Consider the following 13,704-nt stretch of genomic DNA (forward strand, 5'->3'; position numbering starts at 1 on the left):
CGATTTAACAACACTTGGAACGTAGACAACTCCTTGAAAGTTTCGATGAAGGACAAATAGTACAAGTACCGAAAAAAAATCCACCAACAAACGTAGAATGTTTGAGGCCAATAACTCTGATGCATCCTGGTAGACCAGTTAACTCCAAAATAAAGCAGGTTATAAAAAAACGTGGTATGAGTTCATCAGACTTGTTCAGTACTTGGATGCAGTCTCATAGGTACATTTCCGTAAAATGATAGCAATAACATACATCTACAAATAAAAAAAAAACTCACTCACACTACAAACAATATGCACACACTCCTTGAGATTGCTGCATTTTTTTCCGGCTGTGTAGCAAATGGTTCAAGTGGCTCTGAGCACTATAGGACTTAACTTCTAAGGTCATCAGTCCCCTAGAACTTAGAACTACTTAAGCCTAACTAACCTAAGGATATCACACACATCCATGAAGGAGGCAGGATTCGAACCTGAGACCGCAGCGATCGCGCGGTTCCAGTCTGTAGCGCCTAGAACCGCTCGGCCAACCTGGCCGGCGCAGTGTAGCATTCATGAAACTTAGAGACTTCTTTCTTCATCTAAATCACACCATTATCAAGGGTAAACTCCATACTACATGGTATTAGCCTGGAGTGACTGATTCTTGATCCACTGTGTTTCGTTCCTAAAGTAGGCAAATTATGCTAGGATGGCCTTCTCTTTCTGCCAGTCGTCGAGCAAAATATGCTAGCCACCTTTTGTCAGGTTCCGCAGAATATCACCTCGCAATTCTTACGTACTTGTACAGTATTTAGGGAAGAGGGATGCGGTTGGAATGTCCCACGAAGATATGCGGAGTCTTTGGAGATGAACATAAAGAGATATGTTCTTATACAGATGTGACAGGGGCTGGAACTCTGAAGGATGGCGGACACAGTGCGGTATTGGGAGAAGCAGGGCAGCAAACTTAGTACCCAAGAAGCCCCAGGTTTTGTGCCCGTCAGCTTTTCTGGCTGTTGCAGCATTCAGAAACGTCAGTGTGAGCTGTGTTTGTCCTGCGCTAAGCGTGAGCCTAGCAGCATAATCCTGCTGCGCCGGTTTATGAGACGCCTCGCGGCAGAGCAAACAGCCCGCGTATCCCTCACAGCAGACACCAACGCCGCCGTCCACTCGACGGCCAGAGCCTCGTCTCACGCCGGCGCTCTTCTTCTTTGCAGATGGCCTTCCTGCAGAACCGCTCCATGTCGATGCTCGACATGTACATCGACAACACGGAGTCGTCTGAGAACGTCGGCCAGATACACTTCAGCCTCGAGTACGACTTCCAGAACACCACGCTCATCCTCCGCATCATATCGGTAAATTTTAAAACGGAACAATTTCTGCTCCATATTTTGCCGTCTTGCTATTTTTACTTTTTGTTCTCTCATTTCCACTGGTAACTCAAAGTAGCAGTTTTTCCGTCGCAGTATTTCTACAAAAAAATCATTTTGTTGATGTTGCAGTTCCTCTTGTTTCCAGGCTACTAGTATAAACGTCAAAGAGCTCCAGTTGAGGTATGTAACAAATGCATATACCCACTTCGTTTCCAAACGTGTTATAGGGGAGGAGGAGATTAGAGTTTGACGTCACATCGACAACGAGATCATTAGAGACGGAGCACAAGCTCGTATGAGGAAAGGATGGGGAAGGAAAGCGGCCGTGTCGTTCCGAAGGAACCATTCCGGCATCTGCCTTCAGCGAGTTAGGAAAATCTCGGGAAACCTAATCAGGAAGGTCGGACGCACGTTTGAAACCGTCGTCCTCCAGAATGTGAGTTCTTTGTACTGACCACTGCGCCACCCCGCCTGGTCAAATGTACAATAAAACTAGAAACTTCAGGCATATTGTACGTAAACAACATAGAATGCCTCACCTCAGTAATACACGTCTCAACTCCTTACTCTATGAAACCAAACGTAAAAACATTTGACAGTAATCGCTCATTTTACAATTGTAAATATTTTTTACCAGAAGTTTCTTTAAAGCTTCACATGTAACAATTTTCCAGAAGAAAAATAAACAAACCCACTGAAGATACGAGGGCTGACCGTAAAGTAATGCACTGATTTTTTTTTCTCATCCGAAAACAATGCCACGAAACGGAAACGTTACGTATGTATTATTTGAAGTCTCCCGGGTGAGCGCGCCAAGTTTCCGTCACTTACGACGGATAGCGTAGTTCTAGGACAATTTCAAAATGCCGTCTATAGATGACGTACGTTACAAGCAACGTGCCGTCATTGAGTTTCTCACTGCAGAGAAAGAAACTGTGGGGAATATTCACAAACGCTTGTGCAAAGTCTATGGAGCATCTGCTGTCGACAGAAGTACAGTTAGTCGTTGGGCACGGAGGGTGAGGTTATCACAAGGCGGTTCGGCGAAGCTCCACGGTTTTCAGCGACCGGGAGACCATTCACGGCTGTCACACCTGACAGCCCTCACCTAGCCCCTTCGTACTTTCACTTGTTTGGGCCATTAAAGAATACCATTCGTGGAAGACATTTTGAGGACGACGAGGAGGTGACAACACATTAGACCTTCTGGTGACAAACAGACCCGAACTATTTGAAACAGTTAACGCAGAACAGGGAATCAGCGATCATAAAGCGGTTACTGCATCGATGATTTCAGCCGTAAATAGAAATATTAAAAAAGGTAGGAAGATTTTTCTGTTTAGCAAAAATGACAAAAAGCACATTTCAGAGTAATTGACAGCCCAACACAAAAGTTTTGTCTCAAGTACAGATAGTGTTGACGATCAGTGGACAAAGTTCAAAACCATCGTACAATATGCACTAGATGAGTACGTGCCAAGCAAGATCGTAAGAGTTGGAAAGAGCCACCGTGGTGCAACAACCGAGTTAGAAAACTGCTGGGGAAGCAAACGGAATTTCACAGCAAACATAAACATAGCCAAAGCCTTGCAGACAAACAAAAATTACACGAAGTGAAATGTAGTGTGAGGAGGACTATGCGAGAAGCGTTGAATGAATTCGAAAACAAAGTTCTGTGTACTGACTTGTCAAAAAATCCTAAGAAATTTTGGTCTTATGTCAAAGCGGTAGGTGGATCAAAACAAAATGTCCAGGCACTCTGTGACCAAAATGGTACTGAAACAGAGGATGACAGACTGAGGGCCGAAATACTAAATGTCTTTTTCCAGTGCTGTTTCACGGAGGAAGACTGCACTGTAGTTTCATCCCTAGATTGTCGCACAGATGACAAAATGGTAGATATCGAAATAGACGACAGAGGCATAGAGAAACAATTAAAATCGCTCAAAAAAGGAAAAGACGCTGGACCTGATGGGATACTAGTTCGATTTTACACAGAGTACGCGAAGGAACTTCCCTCCCCCCCCCCCCCCCCTCCCCCTTCTTGCAGCGGTGTACCGTAGGTCTCTAGAAGAGCGTAGCATTCCAAAGAACTGGAAAACGTCGAACAGATGTGCAGAACTATAGACCTATATCTCTAACGTCGATCAGTTGTAGGATTTTGGAACACGTATTATGTTCGAGTGTAATGACTTTTATGGAGACTAGAAATCAACTCTGTAGGAATCAGCATGGGCTTCGAAAAAGACGATCGTGTGAAACCCAGCTCGCGCTATTCGTCCATGAGACTCAGAGGGTCATAGACACGGGTTCACAGGTAGACGCCGTGTTTCTTGACTTCCGCAAGGCGTTCGATACAGTTCCCCACAGTCGTTTAATGAACAAAGTAAGAGCATATGGACAATCAGAACAATTGTGTGATTGGACTGAAGAGTTCCTAGATAACAGAACGCAGCATGTCATTCTCAATGGAGAGAAGTCATCCGAAGTAAGAGGGATTTCAGGTGTGCCGCAGGGAAGTGTCATGGGACCGTTGCTATTCACAATATACGTAAATGACCTGGTGGATGACATCGGAATTTCACTCAGGCTTTTTGCGGATGATGCTGTGGTACATCGAGAGGTTGTAACAATGAAAAATTGTACAGAAATGCAGGAGAATCTGCAACGAATTAACGCATGGTGCAGGGAATGGCAATTGAATCTCAATGTAGACAAGCGTAATGTGCTGCGAATACAAAGAAAGAAAGATCCTTTATCATTTAGCTACAATAAAGCAGGTCAGCAACTGTAAGCACTTAAGTCCATAAATTATCTGGGAGTAGGCATTAGGAGTGATTGAAAATGGAATGATCATATAAAGTTGATCGACGGTAAAGCTGATGCCAAACTGAGATTCATTGGAAGAATGCTGAGGTAATGCAATCCCAAAACAAAGGAAGTAGATTACAGTACACTTGTTCGCCCACTGCTTGAATATTGCTCACCAGTGTGGGATCCGTACCAGATAGGGTTGATAGAAGAGATAGAGAAGATCCAACGGAGAGCAGCGCGCTTCGTTACAGGATCATTTAGTAATCGCGAAACCGTTACGGAGATGATGGATAAACTCCGGTGGAAGACTCTACAGGAGAGACGCTCAGTAGCTCGGTACTGGCTTTGGTTGAAGTTTCGAGAACATATCTTCACCGAGCAGTCAAGCAGTATATTGCTCCCTCCTACGTATGTCTCGCGAAGAGACCATGAGGATAAAATCAGAGAGATTAGAGCCCACACAGAGGTATACAGACAATCTTTCTTTCCACAAACAATACGAGACTGAAATAGAAGGGAGAACCGTTTGAGGTACTGAAAATACACTCTCCCACACACCGTCAGGTGGCTTGCGGAGTATGGCTGTAGATGTAGATGATTGACACAGTGAAGCACTTGCTCCGCCACCAGGACAAGGATTGGTACCGACAGGGCATTCGTGTCATTGTTTGGCGCTGGACGGAGGTTATAAAATGGGACGGAGATTATGTGGAATAATAGGGTGTGTAGATAAAACACAATTCATTCGAGTGTGTAATTGTCATTATATTCAATGACGAATTGTTGAAGAAAAAACGTGGTGCATTACTTTCTGTGTAGTCCCCGTAGCACATAAAGTGCTGAAACATATACGAGTGAAAACATAAACTACAAAGCTGTCTTACACGTGGCGGGACTCCTCTCCAATCCCATAAAATACTGTAACAACTGTTATCCGCAATTCTTAATATATAGGTAGTCATTAAAATTGCACCTCCAGGGAAAATAGCAGGTAACAAATTTTACTTATTTTGCATATACAGTGTTGAAGGAAGTTATGTATCGGTGGTAAAGATGACCAATAAGCATTACCAGACATCTACAAAAATGTAACCCATTAATGAGTTCATTTATAATATGTGCAGCTAATAATGGAGGTATGCAGAACTTGAAGTGATGTAGGCTCTTCTGTGGTGCTGAGTCACATACATTATACAGTTAGAGTACTTTTTTTTATAGAAATAATAAGTCTTGAATGTTGATGTAATCATACAAGACACTAACATGTAATAGCTTCGTGCTCTGTCGATGTAATTTCCTCATTACGGTCTACCGTACTAAAGCTGATAAGTCTGAAAGTTCTCTGAAGCTACAGGGGCGATGCTCTGATTATGGCTTCTTAAAAAGACGCGCCGGCCTATCAGAGCAACAACAGGGAAGTCGTATGTATACAGCGTCCTCTGGTGGCATGTAGGCGTGGCACTTCTCATCGGAGACAGCGAGCGATAGAAGAGCGAGATCACCCAGCGGCTCATTGGAGGGAGATTTAAATTTCTCATATTCCTCGCATCTGCGAACGGCACTCAGCACACCGGGTGCAATCGATGAAGATGCCACCGATACAGCAGAAAGAATACATGATTAAATTTTTATGTTATGTGGAGTACATAGAGCTGCCACCTCTGGTCCAACAGCAGCGGTAACTCGCCCCGTATCGAATCTGTCTGAGTTTGGATTAGACGGGTAAATCGCCCCCCTCTGTTTCAACATTATGCCAGAATTTATTATCAGCAGAATCAGGCGTGTTGTGACACACAAGTCTCTACACAGCACATTACTAGATGTTCTCAGTAGAAGAGAGATCTTGAGAATGGCAACAAATAGACAACCTCTGTATTGAGGAAGCATAGGACAGCACGGTCAGTATGTGGTCTTGCGTTATGATATTTAAAGTTAATACCACGTAGACATTGAAGAGAGAGCACTACCAAAGCCTTAGGGCATCAGAAATATAACATCTGCTGTCCACTTTATACGTACGTGAACCAGAGGTGATCGTATTGTGTACCAAATGGCACCTCATACCACTACAGCTGCTGTTGAGCCTGTATGACGACTCCAGTCTGGAATGTTCGTTCTCCGTAGAGCCTCCACGTGCGGATGTGTTCATCCTGACACTGTGGACAGACCTGCGACTCATCTGAAAAACAACGTGGTGCCACTTCTGTGACCAGTGCTGTGTTTGGGTACATCACTGCCTGTTTGCTCGCCTCTATCGTCGTCTAAAGGGAATTCGTAACAATGAATGTGGCAGTACAGTACTGCACGGCCGAGCAAACAATATCCTGTCCTCTCTGGCGCTAGTCTTGTGGCGTCACTAAGATAATACATGGTGTTGAGTAAGGGGTCTCCTAAGCCCGCCAGGTTGGCACGGCTTTCCGGGCGGATAGGAGCGCCGGTGCCCGGCACGAATCCGCCCGGCGGATTTGTGTCGAGGTCCAGTGTGCCGGCCAGTCTGTGGATGGTTTTTAGGCGGTTTTCCATCTGCCTCGGCGAATGCGGGCTGGTTCCCCATATTCCGCCTCAGCTACATTATGTCGGCGATTGCTGCGCAAACAAGTTCTCCACGTACTCGCACATCATTACTCTACCACGCAGTCATAGGGGTTACACTCGTCTGACGTGAGACGTTCGCACGGGGGTCCACCGGGGGCTGAACCGCACAATAACCCTGGGTTCGGTGTGGGACGGCGGAGGGGTGAAGTGGACTGCGGTAGCCGTCGTGGGGTTGTGGACCACTGTGGCTGCGGCGGGGACGGAGCCTCTCCGTCCTTTTGTAAGTAGGCTGTTTAGGTTTTTATGTTCCTAACGCCACGTAACGCTCTATATGAAAATCACTGACTGCGCTGTGTGAAGTCTGTGGCTGATTGGCGTTGTTGGAATAGTGGCTATTGTAGTGTTGGGCAGTTGGATGTGAACAGCGCGTAGCGTTGCGCAGTTAGAGGTGAGCCGGCAGCAGTGGTGGATGTGGGGAGAGAGATGGCTAAGATTTGATAGCGGATTATCTTGACGTGTGTCCATCAGAGACAGTAAATTTGTAAGACTGGATGTCATGAACTGATATATGTATTATGACTTTATATATATATATATAATGACTTATATATTATGACTTTACCTATTAAGGTAAATACATTGTTTGTTCTCTATCAAAATCTTTCATTTGCTAACTATGCCTATCAGTAGTTAGTGCCTTCAGTAGTTAGAATCTTTTATTTAGCTGGCAGTAGTGGCGCTCGCTGTATTGCAGTAGTTCGAGTAACGAAGATTTTTGTGAGGTAAGTGATTAATGAAAGGTATAGGTTATTGTTAGTCAGGGCCATTCCTTTTTAGGGATTTTTGGAAGATTACATTGCGCTAAAATTATTGTGTGTCAGTTTAGTGTTGATCAGAATAAGTAAAGAGAGAAATGTCTGAGTACGTTCAGTTCTGCTCAGCTGTTTGAAAATCAAATAACGTAAGAGGTTTACCAGCACAGTAATTCATTAATTTTTCTATGGGGACGTTTCAGTTTCTAGGTCCCCGCTTAACATAACATAACATTAGTGGTCTCATAAACTCACCGATTCTATAATCGCATGAGAGTTGTCAAATCCCAATCAGTGCGAGCAGCACCATGGTGTAATGTTTTAAGTAGTCTCAATAGATCACCTGCTGCCATCGAATATCGGCCAACACTGGTAGACGTTTTCCCTTCTTGCATGAGGCATAACCCTATTTCCTCAAAAAACAAATCAATCAATCAAATACGATCACGGATTGAAAACCGTGCTGCATAAGCTCATACAGATTATACAGGGCCTTACTTCTACCTCATTTTGTACGGGTGTTGACGCAATTTTTCAGCATAGCAAATGGGTAGTCGAGATACATAAATAGAAAGCAAACATCCTCTTTATGACTCTGAAATTAACTGATAGTACGTGTAGTGCTACATTACGAAATAATGTGTGTACAGTGTGGCAGTAACATTATTGATAAATCTCTTTGCAAAAAAAACAGTTTTGTACATTATGGATAAACTCAATGAGGCGGCACTGTTTCAAACCGACTTGGCTGGTACTGGGACTGGTGAAGGTGGAGGCTCTAATCTTTATCTGGTCATACTCATTTAGGTTTTTCGTGGTTTCTCTAAATTATCGGGTGGTTGTAATTAAACTGTTCCTATTTAGCACGTTATAACACGGAAACTAATTACCGTACGAGTACCGAACATTAATGTCCAGAGTAGGGGGTGCATGATTTCCACGCGTCACAGCGCCACCGTAAAGTTCCAACCACGGCCACCAGGTGCCAGGCGCCGTTATCAGTCATCTTAAGTCATAGTCTCACACATCTGACCATTCGCACTGCACTTGTTGGATGTTTCAACATGAGCTTGGACAAACGGACCAGGGCATTACTGGTGAACCTCTGTTATCAAAACAACAGTTATGCTGCAGCAGCACTTCGAGAATATCGCCGGCTAAAAGGTTTACGGAATGGTCCTCTTTCTCCACCTGCTGTGCGGAACATTATGAAGAAGTTCGAATCAACTGGAGAACTGGGCGTCGCTCCGGGAAGAAGCGGACGACCGGTTGCACCACAGGTGGTTGATGAAATCGCTGTTGCTATGGCAGACAACGCTGCACGCAATTCCCAATCGCCAGGCGACGCGCGTGCTGTGTCACGACAGTTGAACGTCCCATGGTCCACCGTACGGAAGACGCTTGTAAACATTCTCAAATGGTATGTGTACAAGATCCATATCGTATAGCAGCTTGTACCACAGGACGCACAGTGACTTGTTGAGTTCTCTCTCTCCACTTTCTTGCAAGGACTGAAGTTGACGAGGACTGGCTCTGAACCATCCTATGGACAGACAAAGCTCATTTTTCTCTGATGGGTGAGGAGAGCACACAAAACTTCCGAGTGTGGGGATCTTCATCTCCTTTCACTGCGCATGAAGTTCCTCTATATGGTGAACGTATCAGCGTATGGTGTGGCTTCACGGCTACGTTGATCACTGGTCCATTCTTTTTTGAACAGGCTGGCGCTCAAGGACCAAAGACGTGCAGTGTGACTCGCCGGCGTTACTGCGATGTACCTCGCCAGCATGTCATACCCGGCCTACAGAAAAGAGGCACATTGAACTCAACATGTTTCATGCAAGATGAGGACCCACCGCACATCGCTCATGAAGTTCACCTGCTTCTCCGAAATACATTTCGAAACGATCGAATTATCAGCCGATCGTTTCCAAATGCTTGGCGGCACCTGATCTCACTCGTGATTTCTGGTTGCTGGGCTACCCGAAGGACAGGGTTTACCAGGGGGAACATTCACGCATGTGCTGATCTGAAGCGCAGCATATCGAGAGAAGTAGCCAGCATACCTACGTACATGCTTCCTTCTGTTGTGCAGAACGCAATCCTGCGCTTTGAGACATTTCTGGACACGATGGGCACCACATTGAACCCCCTTTTTAGCACTAATGGTACCGGTACGTAATGGTATGATGTACAGTACCACCAAAGTAGAAGTGTTTCAATTGAATTGATTCTGCATTATTTCTCTTCCCCGTGTCCTTGACATTAATGCTACCAAGTTTGGCCATCGTACTGTAATTAGTTTCCGTGTTACTACGTGTTAAATAGGGAAAGTTTAATTATAATCACTCAGTACTTCAGGAAAATTTCACAAGTGGCGACATTGTCGCGAATAAAACAGTGACCCGTACACACAATAAATTTCCTTCACTTTAGTCTATGGTCACAAACTTTTTGTCGACAGATGACCGGTTTCGGTCTATAATGACGATCTTCAGATCTGTGCTGCTGATAAGACGACTCTTGCTTATGCTGTTATCTACATATACACTCCTGGAAATGGAAAAAAGAACACATTGACACCGGTGTGTCAGACCCACCATACTTGCTCCAGACACTGCGAGAGGGCTGTACAAGCAATGATCACACGCACAGCACAGCGGACACACCAGGAACAGCGGTGTTGGCCGTCGAATGGTGCTAGCTGCGCAGCATTTGTGCACCGCCGCCGTCAGTGTCAGCCAGTTTGCCGTGGCATACGGAGCTCCATCGCAGTCTTTAACACTGGTAGCATGCCGCGACAGCGTAGACGTGAATCGTATGTGCAGTTGACGGACTTTGAACGAGGGCGTATAGTGGGCATGCGGGAGGCCAGGTGGACGTACCGCCGAATTGCTCAACACGTGGGGCGTGAGGTCTCCACAGTACATCGATGTTGTCGCCAGTGGTCGGCGGAAGGTGCACGTGCCCGTCGCCCTGGGACCGGACCGCAGCGACGCACGGATGCACGCCAAGACCATAGGATCCTACGCAGTGCCGTAGGGGACCGCACCGCCACTTCCCAGCAAGTTAGGGACACTGTTGCTCCTGGGGTATCGGCGAGGACCATTCGCAACCGTCTCCATGAAGCTGGGCTACGGTCCCGCACACCGTTAGGCCGTCTTCCGCTCACGCCCCAACATCGTGCAGCCCGCCTCCAGTGGTGTCGCGACAGTCGTGAATGGAGGGACGAATGGAGACGTGTCGTCTTCAGCGATGAGAGTCGCTTCTGCCTTGGTGCCAATGATGGTCGTATGCGTGTTTGGCGCCGTGCAGGTGAGCGCCACAATCAGGACTACATACGACCGAGGCACACAGGGGAGCGATCACCTACACTGGCCGTACACCTCTGGTGATCGTCGAGGGGACACTGAATAGTGCACGGTACATCCAAACCGTCATCGAACCCATCGTTCTACCATTCCTAGACCGGCAAGGGAACTTGCTGTTCCAACAGGACAATGCACGTCCGCATGTATCCCGTGCCACCCAACGTGCTCTAGAAGGTGTAAGTCAACTACCCTGACCAGCAAGATCTCCGGATCTGTCCCCTATTGAGCATGTTTGGGACTGGATGAAGCGTCGTTTCACGCGGTCTGCACGTCCGGCACGAACGCTGGTCCAACTGAGGCGCCAGGTGGAAATGGCATGCCAAGCCGTTCCACAGGACTACATCCAGCATCTCTACGATCGTCTCCATGGGAGAATAGCAGCCTGCATTGCTGCGAAAGGTGGATATACAGTGTACTAGTGCCAACATTGTGCATGCTCTGTTGCCTGTGTCTATGTGCCTGTGGTTCTGTCAGTGTGATCATGTGATGTATCTGACCCCAGGAATGTGTCAATAAAGTTTCCCCTTCCTGGGACAATGAATTCACGGTGTTCTTACTTCAATTTCCAGGAGTGTATTTGACGACGCTGGTTCTGATTTTGCGTTTAACATTTCATGATGCCACTGTGGCTGTAGCACATTAGGACATTGTTTTTATAAAACAGATCTGAAGATGGTCATTATAGACCGAAACCGGTTTTCTGTTGGCAAACAGTTTGTGACCATAGACATAAAGCAAAGGAAATTTATTCTTCAGGAAGTGGAATGATTTCTACTGTAAAGCCGCGGCGGACTACCTGTCCCATCCTTCTAAAATTAGACATGTAAGTGAATAAACAGTTGTGTCATATGAATAACAAATCCATCACGGACATGTCACCCCTTCTAAAGCTGCCCAGGTCCACTGTCGGTGACGTGATTGTGAATGTAAACGCGAAGGAAGAAGCACAGTTAATTCAAGACCAGGCAGACATGTACTGACGGACAGGAAACGTAGGGCATTGGGGAGGATTGGAGGATTGTTTAGAAAAATCACTTCAAATCAGCGGGAGGAATCACTCATGCTACCAGCAGCCCATCTAGCACAATATCCTTGCTTAGGGAGTTAAGAAGAATGGGCTGCAGTGGTCGAGCTTCTCTCATAAGCCATACATCTCTGCGGCCAGTGTAAGCGACGCTTGAAGTGGTGTAAAGAACGATGTCACTGGACAGCGAATGATTGGAAGCGGGTGATTCGGAGTGCTGGAGAACGTTACCTGTTACCATGTGTAGTGCCAACAGTAAAGTAGGGAGGTGTTAAGGTGAAGGCTGTTTCCCATGGGGGCAACGGCCTTGCCACAGTGGATACACCGGTTCCCGTCAGATCACCGAAGTTAAGCGCTGTCGGGCGTGGCCGGCACTTGGATGGGTGACCATCCGGGCCTTCATGCGCTGTTGCCATTTTTCGGGGTGCACTGAGCCTCGTGATGCGAACTGAGGAACTACTGGACCGAATAGTAGCGGCACCTGTCAAAGATAGTCATCATAACGACCGGGAGAGCGGTGTGCTGACCAAACGCCCCTCCTATCCGCATCCTCACTGAGGATGACACGGCGGTCGGATGGTCCTGATGGGCCACTCGTGGCCTGAAGACGGAGTTCAGAGTGCTGTTTCCTGTGGCTAGCTGTGGCTCTCGTGTTGCGAGTAAGAAAAGGCTAAATGCGGAAAGATATGAACACATTTTATAGCACTGTGTATTGTGTACAGTGGAGATGGTGATTGTTTATATTACCATGACAAAGGAAGACACCACCCACGAGGGAAGACACCACCCACATTAATGTCCACTAATAGGTGTCCAGATGCTTTTTGATCACAGTGTACTTTGTGAATCTGCAATACAATGCTAACCATGTGCGTATCCAAGCACATAGTACACCTAATGTCAGCATGACATCTGTTGCTTGCAGCCTTCGTTCTGTTGCTATTTTAATGGAAAGCGGCCTGTATTGGTATATAGAATAAATATTAATAAAACCGAATCACTGCAGGGACGAATTTCTGACTGGAAATGGAGGAAAAAAAAGTCCCATGGTCATGTGTCCAAGAATGCATCATTGCCATGGTAGATGGCGCTGACAAATGGCAGTTCCTCCGACCACATACAGTGTGTTCCATGGGTGTTGCAAGCTGCGTGATTGACCCAGCGTACTGTAAACACCAGAAAAGGTCCGTTATTCATGTCAGGAACAAGCAGAGGTGGTGTTATGGTATAGCCGCGTTGCATCTCGACCGTCTCCACCTGCTTGGCCGCACACAAACAAGTATCCTCACAGACACCAACCACATCAGCCGCGGGGGATTAGCCGCGCGGTCTTAGGCGCTACAGTCATGGACTGTGCGGCTGGTCCCGGCGGAGGTTCGAGTCCTCCCTCAGGCATGGGTGTGTGTGTGTGTGTGTGTGTGTGTGTGTGTGTGTGTGTGTGTGTGTGTGTGTGTGTGTTTGTCCTTAGGATGATTTAGGTTAAGTAGTGTGTAAGCTTAGCGACTGATGACCTTAGCAGTTAAGTGCCATAAGATTTCACACACATTTGAACATTTGAACCAACCACATCACACAACATTTCAAACCCTTTTTTTGAGCTCGTGTGATCATGGGTCCTTTCAGGCAGACGAACGTTAGTTCACCAGATTTGGGAGGACCAGGTTCTACAGGATATTGAGACGAACTCTAGTACAAGCTCTAAATCTGGTATAAGCAGAGTCTGCCATCTCCCTGCACGTCCGTCTGTCTGACAGGACCCATGATCACACAAGCTCCCAAAAAGGGCTTGA

The 13,704-nt window shown here is 46.4% G+C and overlaps 1 protein-coding gene and 1 pseudogene across 3 annotated transcripts in view; both read left to right on the top strand.

Moving 5' to 3' along the window:
* The window catches only part of LOC126283934 (synaptotagmin-7-like), a 451,578-nt gene that overhangs the window by 399,339 nt on the left and 38,535 nt on the right, over positions 1–13,704 (top strand). For all 3 annotated transcript variants that reach the window (XM_049982322.1, XM_049982321.1, XM_049982323.1), the window contains one exon: positions 1,200–1,340. In XM_049982322.1, the coding sequence (XP_049838279.1) occupies positions 1,200–1,340 (141 nt within the window). The remainder of the gene's footprint in view (positions 1–1,199; positions 1,341–13,704) is intronic.
* LOC126285521 (5S ribosomal RNA) lies at positions 12,212–12,329 on the top strand (annotated as a pseudogene).

The sequence above is a fragment of the Schistocerca gregaria genome, chromosome 8, assembly GCF_023897955.1.
Source record: "Schistocerca gregaria isolate iqSchGreg1 chromosome 8, iqSchGreg1.2, whole genome shotgun sequence".
In the NCBI taxonomy this organism is placed as follows: domain Eukaryota; kingdom Metazoa; phylum Arthropoda; class Insecta; order Orthoptera; family Acrididae; genus Schistocerca; species Schistocerca gregaria.